The 23,087-nt window shown below is 35.2% G+C and overlaps 2 protein-coding genes across 5 annotated transcripts in view; one reads left to right on the plus strand and one right to left on the minus strand.

Annotated features, from left to right (window-relative positions):
* Positions 1–550: 550 nt before the first annotated feature.
* On the minus strand, positions 551–14,110 carry LOC127838415 (radial spoke head 14 homolog). Its single transcript, XM_052366167.1, has 10 exons — positions 13,893–14,110; positions 12,390–12,495; positions 12,001–12,087; positions 10,371–10,505; positions 10,149–10,225; positions 8,598–8,746; positions 8,110–8,226; positions 5,702–5,813; positions 5,004–5,066; positions 551–847 (listed from the first exon to the last, which is right to left on the minus strand). Exons 1-10 carry the CDS (start codon positions 13,983–13,985, stop codon positions 764–766), a joined length of 1,023 nt encoding a protein of 340 aa, XP_052222127.1. The 5' UTR covers positions 13,986–14,110; the 3' UTR covers positions 551–763.
* Positions 14,111–14,274: 164 nt separating this feature from the next.
* The window catches only part of LOC127838383 (uncharacterized), a 101,861-nt gene continuing 93,048 nt past the window's right edge, over positions 14,275–23,087 (plus strand). The window contains exon 1 of one of the 4 annotated variants that reach the window (XM_052366142.1): positions 14,275–14,351. The gene's annotated coding sequence lies outside the window, so the exon portion shown is untranslated. Of the gene's footprint in view, positions 14,372–23,087 lie in introns of all 4 variants that reach the window. The other 3 variants (XM_052366135.1, XM_052366151.1, XM_052366127.1) reach the window with 3 other exon arrangements.

A 23,087-nucleotide genomic window follows, 5' to 3' on the forward strand; every position in this document is an offset into this window, starting at 1 on the left:
ATCAAACATTTATCACTGGTTGACTGAATATTTAATATACTATCAAAGTGGAAGAATAGTCTGTTGACAGCTGTTGTTAAAATGACATCAATATTGTGATACAAAAAACCTGATGAAGGCCAGCATGGCAGCAACATTGTTTCAAACAGGTATAAATATAGATTGACAATGTCTATTTAGGTTGAATAAAGCTCTTATTTGCTGTTGTAATCAATGATTATTAAATAACGAGGCAAACATAACTGTCTATCTAAGTCGATATGTCACGTGCAAAAACAATACTACTACCTTTTACATGAAAGCCAAACTTTACGGTAAAAGAGCCATGGACACATTTTTTTTACAACAAAGGATTTTCAAGCTTTTACATGCTAATTGATTTCCATTGCAGTTCATGTTTATTATGTTATATATATGCAAACAATATAACATATCAAAAAAGAGATAATTAAGTTTGTTGGGCTTACTTTGCCTGAGTAGAAATACAATAGCTTATAAATATAAACTTGTGTAAACTTCGAGGCATGATGTGTAACATAAAACAAACAACTCAAGATTACATTTATTCATCAACATAATGTATAAAGCATATCACAGATACTTTTGTACTATCATTAATAAGCATTCACACAGAACAACTATACATGTATACAAACAAAACATATAAATAAAATTACATGAAAATATAATTCAACAAATCAGTCACAAAATATGTAAGATGTCTTTATGTGTTGTAGCTATGTAAACTGCACATGTGAATGCCCTATGGTTTCCATTCAATGACCTTCACTGCAATATCAGCTGCCCGGGCAACAGCTGGGATAGGGTCCTTCTGATGCACCTTGATCTGAAACCAAGAATCCAGCCATATTGAAACAGGCATAACTGAAACAAGAGGGCCAAGATGGCCCTAGTTCGCTCACCTGAGAGGAGTCGGTTTATTCAATCTTAAACAAATGTCAAACTTGACCTAGATATTGTCCAGACAAATATCCTGGTCAAGTTTCATCAGTATTTCATCTGCAAGTCATGATCAATCTACCTATGAAGTTTCATGATCCTAGGCGTAAGCATTCTTGAGTTATCATCCGGAAACCATTTTTCTAAGTTGAGTCACCGTGACCTTGACAGCCATTGTGTGAATACGTTTTTTGGCACTGTGACCTTGACCTTTGACCTGAAAATCAATAGGGGTCATCTGCGAGTCATGATCAATGTACCTATGAAGTTTCATGATCCTAGGCAAAAGCGTTCTTGAGTTATCATCCGGAAACCATTTTACTATTTCAGGTCAACGTGACCTTGACCTTTGACCTAGTGACCTGAAAATGAATAGGGGTCATCTGCAAGTCATGATCATTGTACCTATGAAGTTTCATGATCCTCGGCATAAGCGTTCTTGAGTTATCATCCAGAAACCATTTTTCTATTTCAGGTCACCGTGACCTTGACCTTTGACCTAGTGACCTGAAAATCAATAGGGGTCATCTGCAAGTCATGATCAATGTATCTATAAAGTTTCATGATCCTAGGCATAAGCGTTCTTGAGTTATCATCCGGAAACCATTTTACTATTTCGGGTCATCGTGACCTTGACCGTTGACCTAGTGACCTGAAAATCATTAGGGGTCATCTGTGAGACATAATCAATGTACCTATGAAGTTTCATGATCCTTGGCATAAGCGCTCTTGAGTTATCATCCGGAAACCATCTGGTGGACGGACGCACCGACATGAGCAAAACAATATAACCTCTCTTCTTCGAAAGAGGGGGGACATAATGAGAAAACTGCCCCCCTCCCAGCAGCCATGTTATTCAACTGACCGGAACCATTTTTTAACTCAACTCTTGTATCAAGGAAACAAATGTTCTGAGCAAATTTCATGAAAATGGGGCCCAAAATGTGACTTTTACTGTGTTCACATGTTTTCACTATATACATAAAGAGAAAAATGCCCCGCCCACTGGTGGCCATGTTTTTTCACCGATCACGACCATTTTCAAACTTGTCCGAGATATCAATAAAACCAATGTTTTGATCAACTTTCATGATGATTGGGCAAAAATTGAGACTTCTAGAGTGTTTACAAGGTTTCTCTATAGCCAAATAGGGAAAACTACCACTATATACATATAGAGAAAAATGCCCCGCCCACTGGCGGCTATGTTTTTACACGGATCTCGACCATTTTCGAACTCCTCCGAGACATCAATTGAACCAATGTTTTGACCAATTTTCATGATGATTGGGCAAAAATTGTGACTTCTAGAGTGTTTACAAGGTTTCTCTAAAGCCAAATAAGGAAAACTGCCCCGCCCGCTGGCAGCCATGTTTTTGAACGGATCAGAACCACTTTTTAACTCAACCAAGATATCATTAAGACAAACATTTTGACAAAGTTACATGAAGATTGGGCATGAAATGTGACTTCTACAGTGTTTACAAGGTTTTTCTTCTTTTTTTTTTCTTGTGACCTAGTTTTTGCCCAACCCAGTTTCGAACTCGGCCGAGAATTCATTGGGACAAAGCTTCTGACCAAGTTTCATGAAGATGGGACAAGAAATGTGGCCTATAGAGTGTTTACGAGCAAATGTTTACGGACGGACGGACGGAAAGACAAACGACGGACAAAGACCTGTCACAAAAGCTCACCTGAGCAAAAAAAGTTGGTCTCCCTGCATTCACTTCAATAGCTTGTTTAATAGCTAATATTTGCAACAGTATTTGACAAAATGGTGCTTTGTCTACCTTATACTTGGAATTGAAACATGTGCAGGTAAGTTTTAGTCAGATAATAATGGATATAGAGGTATCTTTAATGATTACAAACCAATGTTCACTTAAATGTTGTACATTGTACTTAAGGGTTTCTGGTTGAGTATGCAAAAAAAATGTTTTGAATCTAATTTTTTTTTAATGTTTCCACCATCTGCAATATTGCAGAAATTGACATTCAATACAATCAAATAAATATGTTATTAAATATTAAGTTTTCCTTATAATGGTTGGCTTTTGAACTCAACAAACACAGATAAATCACAAAACAAGAAAACCATATTTAGTCCTTAAAGCTTAGGAAAATATGCATATATAGCCTTTAGGCTTTTCTAACAGCTACTGCTCTTAGAACCAATATATTTAAGACGGGCTCTGGAACAAAAAGCTCTAGAATCAAATAAAAAATTTGCTGTTTTCGTCATAAACATAAAACAGAATAAAAATGTGTTTGCCCATAAAGTTTGTAAATAGAGGTATACAATATCAAGAAAGTATGACATGTTTGCAGCTCATTTATCGAACAGTTCAATTTAAAGGAGTGTTACAAAATTGGTGAGTTTAAAATAAAACAAAACAATGAGGTTTGAATTTCAAAAATTTACATTGTATGTAAATTTATGCTATTTTAGTTAAACCTAACAAAAACAATCGATGGAGAATAAAATTGTATAGTCTATTTTAAGGGAAAATTAGCTGTACATTTGAATTTCAATGTTCATTTCATTTTTCTTTGAAAAGCTCATCGCAATATTACTTTTATAATACAACTACGGTACGTAATACCAAGTACTTCCAGGGTGATTGTCTTTGTAAAAATAAAATAATTTAAGAACATAAAAATTGTTTATTTTTCATACAATTAACACTGAATTTTCACCCATTGTGAATGCAAGAAAGTAAAAAATACATGTCATTGTTTCTTTGGTGTGTTATTATTTGTAACTTATCATACAGATGTAAATTCCTCAACAATAACAACACTGCGATGATGGACTGAATTGTTTGCCATGATCATTCTGTACTAAAATAATGAATAATACACATTCATACACTTATAATGAGTGTTATGTGATTGCATTTCTAAGAGGAAACTGCTTCTTTTATGAGAATTATCTTACACACAATTTGATATTTACAATAGAACCTTATGCAGAACAAAGCACATTTAGCTCTACTCATATTTCAGGTACGATAATTATCCCACGTTGTAGAATACAGCAATCAATACAATTTTAAGCTTATCTTTAATAAACTGTTTATTTCCAATGAAAATTCTCAACTTTACAGTAAAACAAGCAAATTCGTTGAATTGATATCCCCCGCCATTATACTTTTTGACACAAAAGTTATCTGGATGGATGGACAACGCCAACGTACATCATCCTTTTATCCATATATATATATACTCATACAAAGTTTCAATGAAATCCGTCAAAGCACTTCCAAGATATGGCTCCTGACACACAAAAAAAGGATTTTTTCAAAGTACAAAGGGCCATAACTCTGTTATTTTCCGATGGTGTACAATGCCATTTGGCCTGCATCATCCTCTCATCCATATATATACTCATACCGAGTTTCAATGAAATCCGCCAAAGCACTTACAAGATATGGCTCAGGACACAATTTTTTTTTTTCAAAGTACAAAGGGTCATAACTCTGTTAATATCCAATGGTGTACAATGCCATTTGGCATGCATCATCCTCTTATCCATATATATACTCATACCAAGTTTCAATGAAATCCGCCAAAGCACTTCCAAGATATGGCTCCGGACAAAAAAGTGTCGGACGAATGGAAGGAAGGAAAGACGGACAACCCCAAAACAATATCCCTCCGCCTATGGCGGGGGATAACAAAAAAAAACGAACTGTGGCTTATGTAGCCATAAAAACTAAAATATGTACATTCTTCACAAATCAGAGGACATTGAGAAAATGCAGGAGTTTATAACAGGTTCACTAACTGTAACCATAATATTTTGATTGACCCTGGAAAAGGTCATTTGTAAGTGACTTCCATTGAGAAGTCATCTGATCATGTCAGGAGGGTATGCAGCGGCATAAGACTGGTGTTTTTTTTCATGAGATTGAATATGTATATTACAAACAAATTGAAGTTGCAATTATACAATATTACACTTTGTAAAATCATTTAAAAAATACAATTTGTTACGTGACTTAATCTTAATAAGCAATGTTTGTAATTTACTCTGTCATTACCTTGCCTACATGCTCCAGTAATGTTCTTCGTCCTTCTGGGGCCTCAGAGAGGCATGTTAGGGCCTGAAACAACAGGACAAAGACTTTAATACTGAACAAAGACTGCAAAACTAAACAAAGACTGTCACATAGAAGATAGACTGTAACACAGAATAAACATGTATACTGTACCACAGAACATAGACTGTAACAATAAATATATACTGTTACAATGATTATAGGCTTTAACACTAAAACAGGCCTCAACCAACTGATCCAGCTGGTTCAATAACATTGACTGAAACTCAAAACATTGACTGTAATGCGGAACATGGACAGTAAAACAGACCACATTGTAACAAAAAAAACATAGACAGTAAAACAACTCAAAATAAAATTGTTATTTTCAAGCTGTTTTCAAATTCCATAATTTAAAGGGACCTTGTCATGGTTTAATAAAATTACAAATTTGAAAAAAATGTTCCAGATTTGCACATTTTCTTTGAAGTTATGTTTTATTGCTAGGCAATAGTAATTAATAATGAACATTTACCAGTCTCTCAAATATCCATTATATGCATCTTATGACAATTTAATAACCTGATAATTATAAAGCATTACAAACTCAATTGATTGTATAATTTGGAAAGTTCATTTATAATTGTTATATTTTGTGAAATTTTGAGGATGTGAATAAAATCATTATTTTTTTATCTTACCTTCAATGCATTTGCACAGACCTCGCTGGTAGAGTCATCTACAAGGGTGACAAGAGGTGCTATTGCTTTGGCTTCCAAGGCTGTGTACTTTCCTTTTGTTGTTATGGTAATGCTGGAAATATATTTGATGCAATATTCAGCTGTTGGTACTATATATGAAATATATTTCTGTTTTAATAATTTACTAAGGAGAGTTTAGAATAAACAAATGTTTAGACAATGTATTTCCTGAAAAACAAAACACTTATTTAACTGTTGTTGAACATTCAGAATTGGTATCTTGTAAAGTAATTAGTAGACATTTGGGAATGTACTGGTCAGCAATGCCTGATAAGCTCTCCCTACTGCCCTGCTAAGTGAATAGAAGCTGGCAGTAATCGGTATGTTTGTTTGGTTGTTAGGTGCTGTCTGATAGCAGTAGTAAATAAAAGTGTTCAAAAATCAATCCATATGTTTAATATAGTTATTTGATAATTGAAGACTTTAAGAAAATGACAAATAATTCATTCATTTTGTAACTATTATGACTGGTATAACCATAGAGTTAATAATTATTTCAGATATCTAAATTTGGAAAACTGTGTAACGATAAAGCATCCTTGTCAATGGTTTTAATTCAGGAATCTTATATAAGTATCATGTCATTTCTATCAAGCACACTATCATTATTTCTTTTTGTTAAACATTTTATCTTATCAAAAGGAGGACTGAATAATGAAGGAAACACATCCATGATTGGACAGTATACAAGAATGGATACACATCTATGACTGGACAGTGTACAAAAATGGATACCGGTACACATCTATGACTGAACAGTGTACAAGGATGGATACACATCTATGATTGGACAGTGTACAAGGATGGATACACATCTATGACTGGACAGTGTACAAGGATGGATACACATCTATGATTGGACAGTGTACAAGGATGGATACACATCTATTATTGGACAGTGTACAAGGATGGATACACATCTATGATTGGACAGTGTACAAGGATGGATACACATCTATGATTGGACAGTGTACAAGGATGGATACACATCAGTCTTGGACGTAACCCACTCGACCGTCGACCGAGTCAATTGATTTTTGTGTTGGTCGAGTGAAAATTCCTATCCGGTAGCACGATCGGTCGAGTGCTATTTTTGTGTCCGAAGTTAGTAACAAGTCCGAAATAGCTTCACGTAGACGCTTATTAAAAACTGCATTGGTTATTCCCGTTGAGCACTCATTGATTAGACGCTTATCGAACAGTGTTGTAAGTCGATCTCGCGAGACAATTTAACTATTATTATTACTGGTTGGAGATATCGCTGCGATTAATTTTTCTTAATGTCTTTTCTGCGTTTTTTGTGGGCACAACGCACAAACGTCAACCGCAAAATGAGAATGAAACAAAAACAGTCAATGAAACAAAAACTCCAACCGTAATGGAAACATAATAGGTTTTGCCTTCATTTGATGCCGCCAAGTATTGAGGAATTTGATTCTGAGCCTGCATTGCTGACTGGCAGGTAAGTGCATTTCATTCATAATGGAAAAAAACATTTAAATTAAATATCATGCATTAACTTACAAGTATAGTTTTAACAGATATAGTTTGTATGTCGAGGAAAAAATCCTGACAGTAAATTAACATGTGTACCATCCTGCATTTTAGATGCCGGTACAATTGGCGACAAACCAGTTGAGGCTTAGGCAATGGTACTACTGCTACAAATGTCGTTTTAGATTAAGAACACTCAGAAGTTGTGGCAGAAAAGTTGCCTTCTTGTTCTTCTTCTTATGCACAGGTACATGTATTATTGCTAATTTGCTAGTTTGGCAGTGCATTTACTTTATTCAGATATTTGTGTGGACAATTTGTATCATGTTATAACATTTTTTTTTTCAGGCCGCCTTTAAGAGCAAACCTTACATGTTAGACCTGGATGTCGGTGATTCACACAATTTCCATGATGGAATGGAGATGTCTTGAGACCTTGTGTTAAATTTTTTGTGAACAATTAACTATGAATAAAAACAGAATCAAGTGCTTATTTGTTTAATCTTCATTGTTCTATTTTTCTTCAATACAAAGATAGTTACAAATGCAACAAAATTATAACTTTAATTCGGGCTAGTGAAATTTCCAAGCTGGTAGCCCGACCGGGCTAGTGCCTAAAACAATTAATGCCAAGACTGTCACATCTATGATTGGACAGTGTACATGCATGGATTTACATGTATGATTGGGCATTGTACAAGGATGGATGCACCTAAATAATTGGATTGTATACTAGGGGGATACACATCTTTGATAGGACAGTGAACACAGATGCATACACATCTATGATTAGACAGTGTACTAGACGCATGGATTCACATGTATGATTGGACAGTGTACAAGTTTTCACTCACATCATGAGAGCTCCTGCTGCATTAGCCTTCACATCAGGCGCGGAGTCAGTCAGCAGTTTTACCAGCTCTGGCACCGCATTCACTTCCACTGCCTTGTTCTTCCCTGCCAGAGGAGCACTGCAAGCAAACGCTCGGTGTCACCAATGCAGTTATTACACACTGAATACTATGAACCCAGATGTGTCCATATTTCATATACTAGTAAGTGTCATTTGTCTTACAAAACCCATTCTTTACTAACAGACATCTTGACGCTAATCAGAAGTTTGAAATACATGTACATGTTTATTGCTAATTTGTCAGGGCGTAAGAGCATGTCAGCTTTTCATTACGTAGTACTTACAAGTTATGACATCAAGTTTATTTAGAATTAATACATACAAAAACTAATGGTGCATAGGTATTAATACATACAAACTAATGGTGCATAGGTATAAATACATACAAACTAATGGTGCAGGTATTTCAACTATTATTGTTTTTCTAACCTTAGGTCCATGATATCCCTGGCAGCCTTTGCTCTGATGGCAGAATCCTTATGCTTCAGCAGAGATGTGAACACCGTCATGGCATCAGCATTCAGTGCCTTTGTTGTATCTACTCTCATGCAAAAATGCAGAGTGTCAAGAATCAGGAGCTGTAATTGAATAAAGGTTGTATAGATGTTTTTTCCCAAAATGAAACAGATTTGGAAGCAGAGCAATCCATTATTTACATAACCGAGGACAAATACAAATGTGGTGATAAATTTAATAAAACAAGAGGGCCATGATGGCCCTGAATCACTCACCTGACTAACCAAATACAATCCCTACCCAGATTTCATCAAAATAAACATTGTGACCAAATTTCATAAAGATTAGATGAAAACTGTGACCTCTATTGTCTACACAAGGTTTTTCTATTATTTGACCTAGTGACCTAGTTTTTGACCCCAGATGACCCAAATACAATCCCATCCCAGATTTCATCAAGATAAACATTCTGATCAAATTTTATAAAGATTGGATGAAAACTGTGACCTCTAGATGACCCAAATACAACCCTAACCCAGATTTCATCAAGATTATCATACTGACCAAATTTCATAAAGATTGGATGAAAACTGTGACCTCTTGTCTATACAAGGTTTTTCTATTATTTGACCTAGTGACCTAGTTTTTGACCTAGTGACCTAGTTTTTGATCCCAGATGACCCAAACACAATCCCAACCCAGATTTCATCAAGATAAACATTCTGACCAAATTTCATAAAGATTGGATGAAAACTGTGACCTCTACTGTCTACACAAACAAATTGTTGATGGTTTTTCTATTATTTGACCTAGTGTCCTAGTTTTTGACCTCAAATGGCCCAAATACAATCCCAACCCAGATTTCATCAAGATAAACATTCTGACCAAATTTCATAAAGATTGGATGAAAACTGCGACCTCTATTGTCTACACAAGGTTTTTCTATTATTTGACCTAGTTTTTGATTTAGTGACCTAGTTTTTGACCCCAGATAACCCAAATACAATCCCAACCCAGATTTTATCAAGATAAACATTCTGACCAAATTTCATAAAGATTGGATGAAAACTGTGACCTCTACTGTCTACACAAGGTTTTTCTACTTTTTGACCTAGTTTTTGACCTAGTGACCTAGTTTTTGACCCCAGATGACCCAAATACAATCCAAACCCAGATTTTATCAAGATAAACATTCTGACCAAATTTCATAAAGATTGGATGAAAACTGCGACCTCTATTGTCTACACAAGGTTTTTCTATTATTTTATCTATTATGTGACCTAGTTTTTGACCTAGTTTTTGACCCCAGATAACCCAAATACAACCCCAACCCAGATTTCATCAAGATAAACATTCTGACCAAATTTCATAAAGATTGGATGAAAACTGTGACCTCTACTGTCTACACAAACAAATTGTTGATGGACACACGCACGCACACACATACGGACGCCGGACATCACACGGTCACATAAGCTCACCATGTCACTTCGTGACAGGTGAGCTAAAAATATATTTACTTACCTTTATTTCATCAACTTCAGATTTTAATTTGCTAACAAGGGTTCCAATTAAATCTGCTTCAACTATGCCACTAGCTCCTAAAACAATCCAAGACATATATCATATACCCAGTATAATATTATTGCTTGATTAAAACTAACAAAATATATCAAACATTTTTTATATGTACACATACATTTAATTAAACATTAACATGACTTTCCTTTATATAAAGATGCGTACCCTGGGGTGTTTCTGCTATCATCTCAATAGCTTTGTGTGCATTTTTTCTTGCAATATCCACCTTGTCATCAAAGAGTTTAGCAACTGGAGGAATAATTTTGTGCTCAAGAAAGGCTTCACGTCCAATAGCATGAGCTGAAAGATGTTCAAACAGTAACTTAAGATAAACAAGCAAATTTGTTGAATTGATATCCCCTGCCAATATGCTTCTGGACACAAAAAAGTTATATTTGACACTCAAAAAATATTATTTTCAAGATACAAAGGGCGATAACTCTGTTATTAACAAATGGTGTACAATGCCATTTGGCTTGCATCATCTTCTTATCCATATATATACTCATACCAAGTTTCAATGAAATCCACTAAAGCACTTCCAAGATATGGCTCCGGACACAAAAGTGCCGGACAAATGGAAAGATGGACGGACAACGCCAAAACAATATCCCTCCGTCTATGGTGGTGGATACCAAACAAAGGCAAATCTTCCATAAAAAAAACATATACATATATTTAATAGGTCTCCTGTTACCGCACACTTCAGCGAATCTGGCCACTTGGTTGACAATATCATTTTGAATTGTGTAGAAGCAAATACACAATGGTCTGACGAGGAGCCTAAGTCGCGGGAGACATATTGGATAAGGCGACGGAACAATAAATACAAATGACACATACATGGAATCTTTACAACATATTATGATATATCACATATTTTGTAAAATTGCATTTTAACAGTTGTCAAATATTTTGTGCAAATTCATTGCTAGAATGAATCTGGAGCCAGTCAATTTTAAACCCTTATGTACATGTAATTAACCTTACTCAATACGGACACGGCTCTAGGCGAGTGCATGTTTTTTCTCTGCTCTCTATCTCTCTCTCTCTCTCTCACAAATTGAAAAACTATGGCCGAAAGGGAGATAATTCATAAACTAAGGTAGATAAGAGTTACGGTTTTTGGTCAATGCATTCCTCCTAATTGTCATCTGTTTATATTCTAACTTTAAAGTAAATCCCTTTAGTAGATTTAGAGTTATGCTCCGGACAAAAATTTGCTTTGAAATTAAATAAAGGGAAATTATTAAAAAACTAAGGTAGATAGAGTAATGGTTCTTAGTCACTGCACTTCTCCTACGTGCCATCTGTTTATATTTCTGGTAAATCCCTTCAGTAGATTTAGAGTTTTGCTCCGGACAAAAATTTAGTTTTAAATTATATAAAGGGATATTATTAAAAAACTAAGGTAGATAGAGTTATGGATCTTGAGCAATGCACTTCTCCTAGTTGCCATCAGTTTATATTCTAAGTTTCAAATAAATCACTTCAGTAGATTCAGAGTTATGCTCTGGACAAAAATTTACTTTGAAATTATATAAAGGGAGATACTTCAAAAACTAAGGTAGATAGAGTTATGGTTCTAAGTCACTGCACTTCTACTTGCCATCTGTTTATATTCTAAGTTTAATGTAAATCCATTGAAAAGATTTGGGTTATGCTCTTAACAAAGGTTTCGGGCGGAAGGACTGATGGACGGACGCACAGACTAGCGGAGGGAGACTATTACTATATCCCCTCAAAAAAAAAATTCAGCGAGGATAATAAACACACACAATGTTCTACTACTTACTGCCAATTACAAACAGGCATTCTGTAGATTTCTGTCGTACTGTTATATCTTGATCAGTGAGGAGTTTCTTCAAGCTTTCTGCAATACCTGTGTGGATGATACCAATTGCAAATATTATATAAATTATATAATTAAAAATATTTATTTTTGTTGATTGGTCATTATCTATTTGCAGAAATTACCATAATTGTTGTTTCTTCTGGTTTTCAGATACCAAAGAAATACTTATGTTAATGAAATTATCATATTTCAAATCGTGTCTAACATGCCAAAGAACTGCAGTTTTGTTTACACTGCATTTTTCTAGCATGAGTTCTAGCCTACTTGAATATTGTGCATACTAAAGTCCATTTCATTTTTCTCCTTACTTATGGCTTATTCTGACTTACCGACTTTTAAAGCCTCTGCAATGTTCTCTGGATCATGAAGGTGGTCACATAAAGACATCACTGCTCGTTGTCTGGTTAAAAGGTTAGCATCTTGCAATTCTCTGTTCTAATTTGAAAAAACATAAATCATTTTACATACTAATGAAAACTACAATTTGGGATAAATGTTTTCAATGAGATTTTGATTAAAAAACAACATTTTCACAAAGGCTAATTTTCTTTGTAAAAATATTTAAACTAGACACGTGTTAAAACACTGATGCCCCCACGACACATTTTACCACAGAAAACACTGCTATATATTCTAAAGAAGACAATTTGCAATCATTCAGCTAAAACTAGTCACAGTCACTTTTCCTTGATCATCTACAAACATCAGAGATTTGATCAGTCCTTAAACAGCAGATAAAAACACCAATGTTTGGGACTTAATACTCTACATGGAAAAAGAGACAAACAGCATTCTGCCAATCAATTGCCACACCTTACATTCCTTTCGTTACAATCATCTGCACATTAAAGATAATTCTACTGTGAAAGTTTGTGCAGGATCCATATTCTATTTAAAGAGGATATTAAAGTAAAACAATTTTTAGTTTTTATTCAATAGTGGAAAAAAGATAAAGGTAATAATTCTGCCAAAATCAATGAAGCCAAAATTCCTTTTATAACACACATCATCCACTCATTAAGGTTATTCCATTGTATAAGTGTAAGAGAGATCCACTTATTACATGTACCTAGACAGAAATTAAATCAAGAGCTTTAAGCACCTATATATCATATTGTGAAAAACACAAAAAGGGCCAGTATGTTGCCAACAACAATCATTGAAGCTCAAATCCCTTTATCTACAAACTTCTGCACATTTAGGTCAGTTAACTGTGAAAGTTTAAGCATGATTGTCCATGTAGTTGAGAAAGATTCAATTATGAAGAATATATCAAATAATATAAACACAGTGTTGCAAAATCATGAAAAGTATGCCAGTGGTTTGGACTGACTAGATTGATATATTTGTCAGTACGAATCAGTTTATGTCAATCCGACTAAACTATAACAGCAAATCACAACAAAAGAGATTAAGATGTTTTATAGTTATTTTTAAATTTATATCTTGATTGATCATTCTGTCTTCTTATTATGTAATTGAAATTGTTATTGCATTAAAAAAGTACTACATCATAACATACACATTTAACACCTCAGGGAAAGAACTAAGATCCAAAAAGATACAGGGTAAGGCTAGAAGCAGCATGACAATTTTGACCGAAAATCCCCATACATATCACACTATCGACACCACATCAATTTTCAACCAACATCGATGTTACTGCTATATTATTATAAATGTGAACTAGTGCATATATAGAGAGAAATATAAATATGCTTAAATACATTCATTTGTCGTGCGAAGTTGCTAAAATCATAAACATGATAAATCATTAAATGCGACAATAAAAGATGTCATTGTTTATGGAAATAATGTTTGTTGCTACTTACCAAGCGGGGTAAAGCTCTGTCTCCATAAGCCAATGGTGTTTTTGAAGGATCTATGTGAGGAGGATATTTTGCTGAAATAACTGTAAGAGCCATGTCTGGTCTAAAATGTTAAAAATATGACCAACAAAATAAGGTCGACAAAATAAATATGATTTATTTATACATCGACACCGTTTCCTGTTTGTTTCGATTCCATAGCAACATAGCACCTGTCGGATTAAAATTAATCCGCAGATACGAATAATACAAGCTTAAAGAACAAAATGTATATATCTGCATGTATGTATAAATGTATATATCATTATATAAGATCATAAATATGAATGCTGTTTGATTGATGTGTTTGGCTAAATCAAACCGTTTCAAACTGATTAAATATTTACGAAACTAAACGTCAAAAGCTAACTATCACTACAGACGAACTAAATTTTGATAAAAAATCTTACTAGAAACTACTTCGTAAGCCTTGTGTTGGTTAAGTCTGTGTCGTACATACAAACACCTAATCATGCTGCGTTATTTAAACAAAACCCAGTAGTTACTTTTATTTGGTGGCGGGGACTTTTTAATTTGTATATGCGAACCAAAGTTTACCATGTTTACGCCGATTTTAGGGACGTCCATGATAAAAGCATGGCTGCAGCATTAAATTTAAATTACATTACAAACCAAAATAAGTATTAGTTAAACAACTCACAGACTTTTACAAGCTAACTCGGTAGATAATTAATAATTTTACATTTTTCTTATGTCACTTTGGACGTTTTTCATGATGATAGAAAAATCATGCCAGGGGTTTTTCTGCCTATTTTGGGAAAAGGAGTCTGGCCAAATTGGGAATTTTTTATCAACAAAATTGGTCATTTTGGGAATTTTTGCTTCAATGAAACGGCTCATTTGGGAAAAAATTGTGAATTAATCATGCTTAAACAGTCTCCACCAAACATGGTCGGACCGACGGACATGTCCTGTAAAATTTTGTAAGGTCCGGTCTGTCAGTCTAATTTACAGGACTGATTGTCCAGTAAAAAAAGCACGAAATTGTTGATTATTTATGTTTTTACGGCTCTGAAAGTTTTCCGCGGTATAAAAATAGGGATCGCGTCTTTCCGTTCCAACGCTCTACTCTACGGAATGATTGATCCATTTTTTGCGTCGTTACCATATGACGAATGCTCGTCAGGACGGTCTTAATCCATGACGGCCTAGTCGCTGGTTAAGATAATTATAAATCTGATTATTAAATGAACAAATATCAATTTGTATGGACGTAATCGAGATAGTTATTATTAATTGTGATCATCTTCATTCGCAATGTCATGATCTTGACTGTAAATGTCCCTGCGTGAAAAAGGCTGGTGATCAATTATCTAGGCCGTCGTCGGTTTAGGCCGTATTGACCAGATTCCTCTCTGACATGCGCACTGAGACTTAGCAACAAGAATCAACAAACGCTACCGCCGAGTTTGAAAACTGTTTGAAAAATGTTTCTACGATATTACGAGGGAGCGACTCCCGGTGGAAAACGACCGGCACCACCTAAAAATGAAATGCTCCTTGAATCTTTTTGTACATAGTGCAATTATAATGATAAATGTGTTCAATAGTTTTCAGAACATGTTCCATCAAACTAAACAAGTACCATGCATGGCTACTTTTCGTGTTATTTTATTAATATATTTATGTAGTTGGTAGGTCCTGTAAAAAAAGAGGAGGTCCTGTATTTTTTCCCAGTTTACAGGACCTACTGTCCTGTAAAAATTTGACTAGTTTGGCGGAGACTGCTTAAATAATTCAGTGGTTTAACAAATAAATTTGTTTTTATTTGGTTAATTTGTCTTCTTTATGTAAACAGATGCAATATTGGGCATGTTCAACATAATTCAAGTACCGTATTTTACCATGCATAGCGCGCTGTTTTTTACCTTCAAATTTCAAATTAAAAATTCAGTGCGCGTAATACATTGACAATGCTTTCCTGGTTGCTAAATTGCAAAAAATCCATTTCGTAATTGTAAATCTTCACAATTGCCGCCATTTTTTTTTACTGCAGAAAACTACACCCTATAATGTTATAGACTGAAGGGGCCGTTGTCAAAACAACAAATAGCAGGAAAGGGTAGGAATGAACAGGGTAGTAACAGTTTTGACAAAAATTAAAAGATGAAAAAAATGTCTTTGTTGGTGTTTTCACAAAAATTAAAAGATAAAAAAAATGTTGCTCAATTTAGCAACCAGGAAAGCATTGCCTCATTAAAAAAATCCAGGTATATCGATCCCCACATCATCGCAGTATTGTTTGTTAAAGTTTTTGTTATCATAAAAACTCGTTGATTTACAACGCAAAGCGTCTTATTTGAACTGACGCTAATTATTTCAATCATATTTCACAATTTTGCTTTTGCTTTATTTTGATAATTTAATCCAAACTTTAATGTTAGCAATTCCGAAAATTTGCACTCTATGTGAATTGACAGTTTGACGTCATCAAAGGAAAGCCGCTTCCTGTCTGAAGCAATAAAGCGACAAGTTTCTCGCCGACAAAATTGGCTTCCTTTGTCTTGCAATCAACATGCCGAACCAATCGTGTGTTTGTTTTTCAATGGCAATCGTTCAATTAAATAAAAGCACGTGCAAAGCTCCGCCTTTGAACCTTTTGCAGAGAATGGAGGTGGAGTTTAACGGTTAATTGAGCAAGTGTTTAACGTAAGTTGAGTTCCGATTTGCCGGAATTACTTGGCCCTAAGCATTGAAACGACGAATACATTTATCAATGATTTTCCGATCTCTGCATTAATATGCTACTGCGCAAGTATACTACGTAGGTTACAAACCAACAATAGAGATATAGACTCGTTTTATTTTCTTTCAATAGAGACAAACAAATGCGATAACGCCAACTGTATGGAATCGAGCGTTCAGGTGTATTGTTTGTCTCACTATAAATACTTATCAACTAGACGCAGTGAAGGCGCGAAATACCAGGTCAAACTGGATTTAATGGGGAGCATCTCTTAATGGGGAAATATTTAAGTCGATGAAAAATAAAATGGGATCCACAGACGATTTGCGTAAATTGGACATTGCGATGTTGCAGGTCTGCAGAAGACTATGTCATACGATGTTGTGAGTGGCAGGTAATGAAAATGATACACTGTTCAAATGTGAGGAAAAGGTAATAGTGGTTCAAATTTAATGCGCAGGTGTCTTAAAAGCACGCGCAGTGCGCGGCAATAAGGACATAAACGGTATTCTCGAGAGAATAATCTTAAAAATTGTCGAAAATATAGTGCTGTGCAACCCATGCTCCTGATCGTATAAACGCTCCCTTTACCTTTAAAACAAAAAATTAAGCGCCCGAAAAACTCTGATTAAATGATTGCGCAATATAAGAATGGCGGCCATTTTTGGCCCAATTTTCAGGTTTTTGGTCTTGAATTCTTTTTTTGTCTCCATTTTGGCTTTAAAAAATCGCATGCGCGTTATACATGGGAGCGCGCTATACATGGTAAAATACGGTACTGCAGTTTTGTTTTTCAGTTACAGTTACACTCTGTGATAAGAACTGAACAGTCAAAACCTTATAGCAAATATTTTTGACCAAAACAAACATTGGTTAGTCACACAAGTTATAAGACACTTCATTCTTAAAAAAAAAAAAATAATATTTTTTTTTTTTTTTTTTTTTGAAATTGGGATTTTTTTTTTTAATTTCGGTTTGGTTTCGGGTCCGTTTGCTTTGGGAGTGCCTCCGTTGTCCGGAGGCGCAGAAAGTGCTAAAAAACCCTTGCAAGCTGCCTTGAATTGTTTTATAATAAATATTCCATACCCGTAGCCAGGGGGGATGCGTTGGGTGCGTTCGCACCCCATGTTTTTTTACGAGTAAAAAAATATTTGAACTGTAAGATGCACTCAACTTTATTTGACGCAAAAAGGATTATTTATCTTTTCACGGAATCCAGTGAGTCTTCGTATTTAAGCATTACAATATTGTTGAATTCAATATGCTAAAGATCAGGAAAGAGAGAACATTTTATATTATTATTAACGGAATGTTATGCCAGCTTCCGAAAATGACGGAAATCAAAAGACACCCGTTGACTATTGCCGAGGACTAATGAGTCGCTTGTTAATAATTTTGCATATTACCACTATTTATAACAATTAACGATTGTACACAGCATTTTCGACAGACAGCGTCTTTTTGTTATACCCCAGTACAACCATTTTCGGATCACCTTAAGAGTTTTCAGACAAAAAATATCAGCTATGCTTAAAACAGGATAATTTTTTGCAGTTGTATGGCAAGAAAACAAATCATTTTTACTAAGCATTGTAGCTTTTTAGCTCACCTGATTGCTCAGGTGAGCTTTTCTGACCGGTCTTTGTCCGTCGTATGTCCGTCCGTCCGTAAACATTTTCTCGTAAACACTCTAGAGGCCACATTTATTGTCCCATCTTAATAAAACTTGGTCAGAAGCTTTATCCCAATGAAATCTCGGCCGAGTTCGAAACTGGGCTGTGCCGGGTCAAAAACTATGTCACTAGTTAAAAAAAAAGAAAAACCTTTGTAACACTGTAGAAGCCACATTTTATGTTCAGTCTTCATGTAACTTTGTCAAAATGTTTGTCTTAATGATATCTTGATTGAGTTCAAAAGTGGTTCCTGTGTGTTGAAAAACATGGCCGCCAGTTGGCAGGGCAGTTTTCCTTATTTGGCTATAGAGAAACCTTATAACACTCTAGAAGTCACAATTTTTGCCCAATCATCATGAAAGTTGGTCAAAACATTGGTTTTATTGATTTCTTGGTCAAGTTCGAAAATGGTCAAGATTGGTGAAAAAACATGGCCGCCAGGGAGCGGGGCATTTTTCTCTATATGTATATAATGAAAACATGGGAACACTCTAGACGTCACATTTTTGGTCCAATGTTCATGAAATTTGGTCAGAACATGTGTTTTTTGGATATGACAGTTGAGTTCGAAAATGGTCTGGATCGGTAAAAAAGCATGGCCGCTGGGGGGGGGGTCATTTTCTTTATATTTATATAGTATAAATAACAGCTTTTGAACACTATATAGATTATCATGTCAAGGAAAGTAACTGCAAATAAAAATTATGTTGAATTGACAGAGTTGTCTCCCTTTTTAAAATATTTGTTTTAAGCACAAGAAGATTAAGTGGAATTAATTATAAATGATAGTTTCACATTCTGGAAGATACATGTAGCAAACTTTTGAATATGTTTTTTATTGTTTGATGATTCTGTACAATATGGCATTCTTTTGTCAAACAATTAAAGCAAGACTATACGATTTTTATATGTGTTAAATTGTAATATATTGATAAATACATGTTACAATAACACAAAATAGGCAAGATATTGAAGACGAATTTCATAAAATGCAGCAAAGACAAATTAGCGCCTCGGGCTGATGGTGACGAAGATATTTCGTACATATTTTCCTACAATAACCGAAGAATTCGTCTTTTTATTAGGATCGGAGTTAGTGTTCGTGTGTCAAATGAATAGACATCGTTGCAGGAATTTAAAAACAACCATTAAACTAAATTAGGATTCACATCGTACATGCATGATATACATTCTGGCGAATTCGACTGTACAGACATTTTTGATTTCAGAATTAAATATCTCGTTTATTTCACATTTTGTGACACATGTTCTTCTTAAGTTTTATTTTAAATTATATTGAAATGTATGACCTTGTTAACACTCTAGAGGTCACATTATTTTCCGATCATCATGAAACTTGGTCTGAAGATTTGTCCCAATGATATCTTGGAACATGGCTGCTGGGATGGGGGCAGTTTTCTCATTATGCCCCCCGCTTTCGAAGAAGAGGGGTAATATTGTTTTGCTCATGTTGGTCCGTCCGTCCACCAGATGGTTTCCGGATGATAACTCAAGAGCGCTTATGCCAAGGATCATGAAACTTCATAGGTACATTGATCATGACTCGCAGATGACCCCTATTGATTTTCAGGTCACTAGGTCAAAGGTCAAGGTCACGATGACCCGAAATAGTAAAATGGTTTCTGGATGATAACTCAAGAACGCCTATGCCTAGGATCATGAAACTTCATAGATACATTGATCATGACTCGCAGATGACACCTATTGATTTTCAGGTCACTAGGTCAAAGGTCAAGGTCACGGTGACCCAAAGCAGTAAAATAATTTCCGGATGATAACTCAAGAACGCTTATGCCTAGGATCATGAAACTTCATAGATACATAGATCATGACTCGCAGATAACCCCTATTGATATTCAGGTCACTAGGTCAAAGGTCAAGGTCATGATGACCCGAAATAGTAAAATGGTTTCCGGATGATAACTCAAGAACGCTTAGGCCTAGGATCATGAAACTTTATAGGTACATTGATCATGACTCGCAGATGACCCCTATTGATTTTCAGGTCACTAGGTCAAAGGTCAAGGTGACCCGAAATAGTAAAATGGTTTCCAGATGATAACTCAAGAACGCTTATGCCTAGGATCATGAAACTTCATAGGTACATTGATCATGACTCGAAGATGACCCCTATTGATTTTCAGGTCACTAGGTCAAAGGTCAAGGTCACGATGACCCGAAATAGTAAAATGGTTTCTGGATGATAACTCAAGAACGCCTATGCCTAGGATCATGAAACTTAATAGATACATTGATCATGACTCGCAGATGACACCTATTGATTTTCAGGTCACTAGGTCAAAGGTCAAGGTCACGGTGACCCAAAGCAGTAAAATAATTTCCGGATGATAACTCAAGAACGCTTATGCCTAGGATCATGAAACTTCATAGATACATAGATCATGACTCGCAGATAACCCCTATTGATATTCAGGTCACTAGGTCAAAGGTCAAGGTCATGATGACCCGAAATAGTAAAATGGTTTCCGGATGATAACTCAAGAACGCTTAGGCCTAGGATCATGAAACTTTATAGGTACATTGATCATGACTCGCAGATGACCCCTATTGATTTTCAGGTCACTAGGTCAAAGGTCAAGGTGACCCGAAATAGTAAAATGGTTTCCAGATGATAACTCAAGAACGCTTATGCCTAGGATCATGAAACTTCATAGGTACATTGATCATGACTCGAAGATGACCCCTATTGATTTTCAGGTCACTAGGTCAAAGGTCAAGGTCATGGTGACCTGAAATAGTAAAATGGTTTCTGGATAACTCAAGAACGCTTATGCCTAGGATCATGAAACTTTATAGTTACAATGATCATGAGTTGCAGATGACCCCTATTGAAATTCAGGTCACTAGGTCAAAGGTCAAGGTCACGGTGACCTGAAATAGTAAAATGGTTTCTGGATGATAACTTTAGAACGCTTATGCCTAGGTTCATGAAACTTCATAGGTATATTGATCATGACTCGCCGATGACCCCTATTGATTATCAGGTCACTAGGTCAAAGGTCAAGGTCACAGTGCCAATAAACGTATTCACACAATGGCTGTCAAGGTCACGGTGACTCAACTTAGAAAAATGGTTTCCGGATGATAACTCAAGAATGCTTACGCCTAGGATCATGGAACTGCATAGGTACATTGATCACGACTTGCAGATGAAATAATGATGAAACTTAACCAGGATGTTTGTCTGGACAATATCTAGGTCAAGTTTGACATTTGGTAAAGATTGAATGAACCGACTCCTCTCAGGTGAGCGAACTAGGGCCATCTTGGCCCTCTTGTTTGTAGTTTACCAACACCTTATGGCATCTGTTCTGCTCCACATACAGAACTGCCCATAATGTTTTAATTATGTTAAACTTGACACTAGGAAATATGCCATGCTCTGAAACAGTTGTTATAATGAATTTAAAACGTTATATAACATATATGATCAGTAGCACGTTAACGTTTAATGTTCATTAACTGTGACGGATCTTGAACATACGGACATATTAGTCCATATTATTTCTTCAACGTCCTGTTATACATTTATAAGGGCTTTGAGACGATAGGACCAGTAGTTTGTGGTTAAAGGGTCTTTATGAAGCCTTAATCGTTGTATTCTGAAATTCGTTTGAAAAATGACTAATTTGTTTAAAAAAAAAAATACATTTTACCAGTTATAACATTTTTATTTCTGTTTAGTATTGATGCAGATTAGAGAAGACCCAGTTTTGTTAATTAGGGTTTGTTGTACAAAACACTATTAGCATGTTTAGAGCAATGCTAGGCCTAGGGTTCTATCCATAGTAGCAGACAAACAGTTGTTTTGAAAAAAGTCATTGTTCTCCTTTTAATTTGCTTAATTTAGAAATGGTAGAATTTTGGAATGGTAAAATACACCAATGTTATCAAGATTCCGATAAATAATGATATTTTATACCGTTATTATTGTTGATTTTATATTCTATCAATGTGTTGTTGCATATGTAAACAAAGTGTGTGCCCGCATACTAGCTTTGGGTATAAAATAATGTATTTCCGTAAATGATCAAAAAAGGTGGTTATTGAAAAAACGTCAGTGGGGAATACATGTATGTTATATCATATTCATGTCGATCAGTCACTGAGTATAGTCCATGAATGTGAATTTTCATATAAAAATGCTCTATAACTTCAGTCTCTGAATTCAGATAAAAAGCCACCAAAATGCAGGATTTTACTTTTTATTTTCAAAATTTATAGAGGGAGGACCTCCAAACACCCGATTGCCGCTTCCGCTTCGCCACTTCGTTGCTCAATAACAATCCTTGATGGGAAAATTCGCACCCCCCTTTTCAAAACTCTGGCTACGGGCCTGCATTGAATTGTGCAATCAAAACAAAAATATCATTGGGGGATGATTATGAAATCAAATATTAGTTTGAAAACATATTTTCAATTTACTTGGACATCTAAGGTTTGTTAATACCCTCATGTTTGTTGAAAGCCCACCTCGCCTTTCCGACGAGGAATAAGTGCCCTAGGCTAGGGACATTTTTTTTAATAAATGAGGGTTTATAAAATACAAGTCGTAGGTTTTATGCAATCATAGACACTTATTGAAAAATAATTGTTTACTTTGTTATTTGTTTGCCATATATACTGTTTATATAACACTAACAGTGTCCAATTATCATAAAACTTGGTCAGAACACATTTCCCTATAATATTTTGGCTGACATATAGACATAGGGCGTTATGATGGATCATGGGGTA

The sequence above is a fragment of the Dreissena polymorpha genome, chromosome 1 (genome assembly GCF_020536995.1).
Source record: "Dreissena polymorpha isolate Duluth1 chromosome 1, UMN_Dpol_1.0, whole genome shotgun sequence".
Lineage (NCBI taxonomy): Eukaryota > Metazoa > Mollusca > Bivalvia > Myida > Dreissenidae > Dreissena > Dreissena polymorpha.

Bases quoted from the DNA above. Each gene is read 5' to 3' on its own strand.
- LOC127838415 (XM_052366167.1), bottom strand. From the start codon at position 13,985: ATGGCTCTTACAGTTATTTCAGCAAAATATCCTCCTCACATAGATCCT. The intron at 10,226-10,370 runs GTACGCATCTTT...GGATTGTTTTAG, and splicing joins GATAGCAGAAACACCCCAGG to GAGCTAGTGGCATAGTTGAA. The intron at 8,227-8,597 runs GTTAGAAAAACA...GTTTGCTTGCAG, and splicing joins AGGGATATCATGGACCTAAG to TGCTCCTCTGGCAGGGAAGA.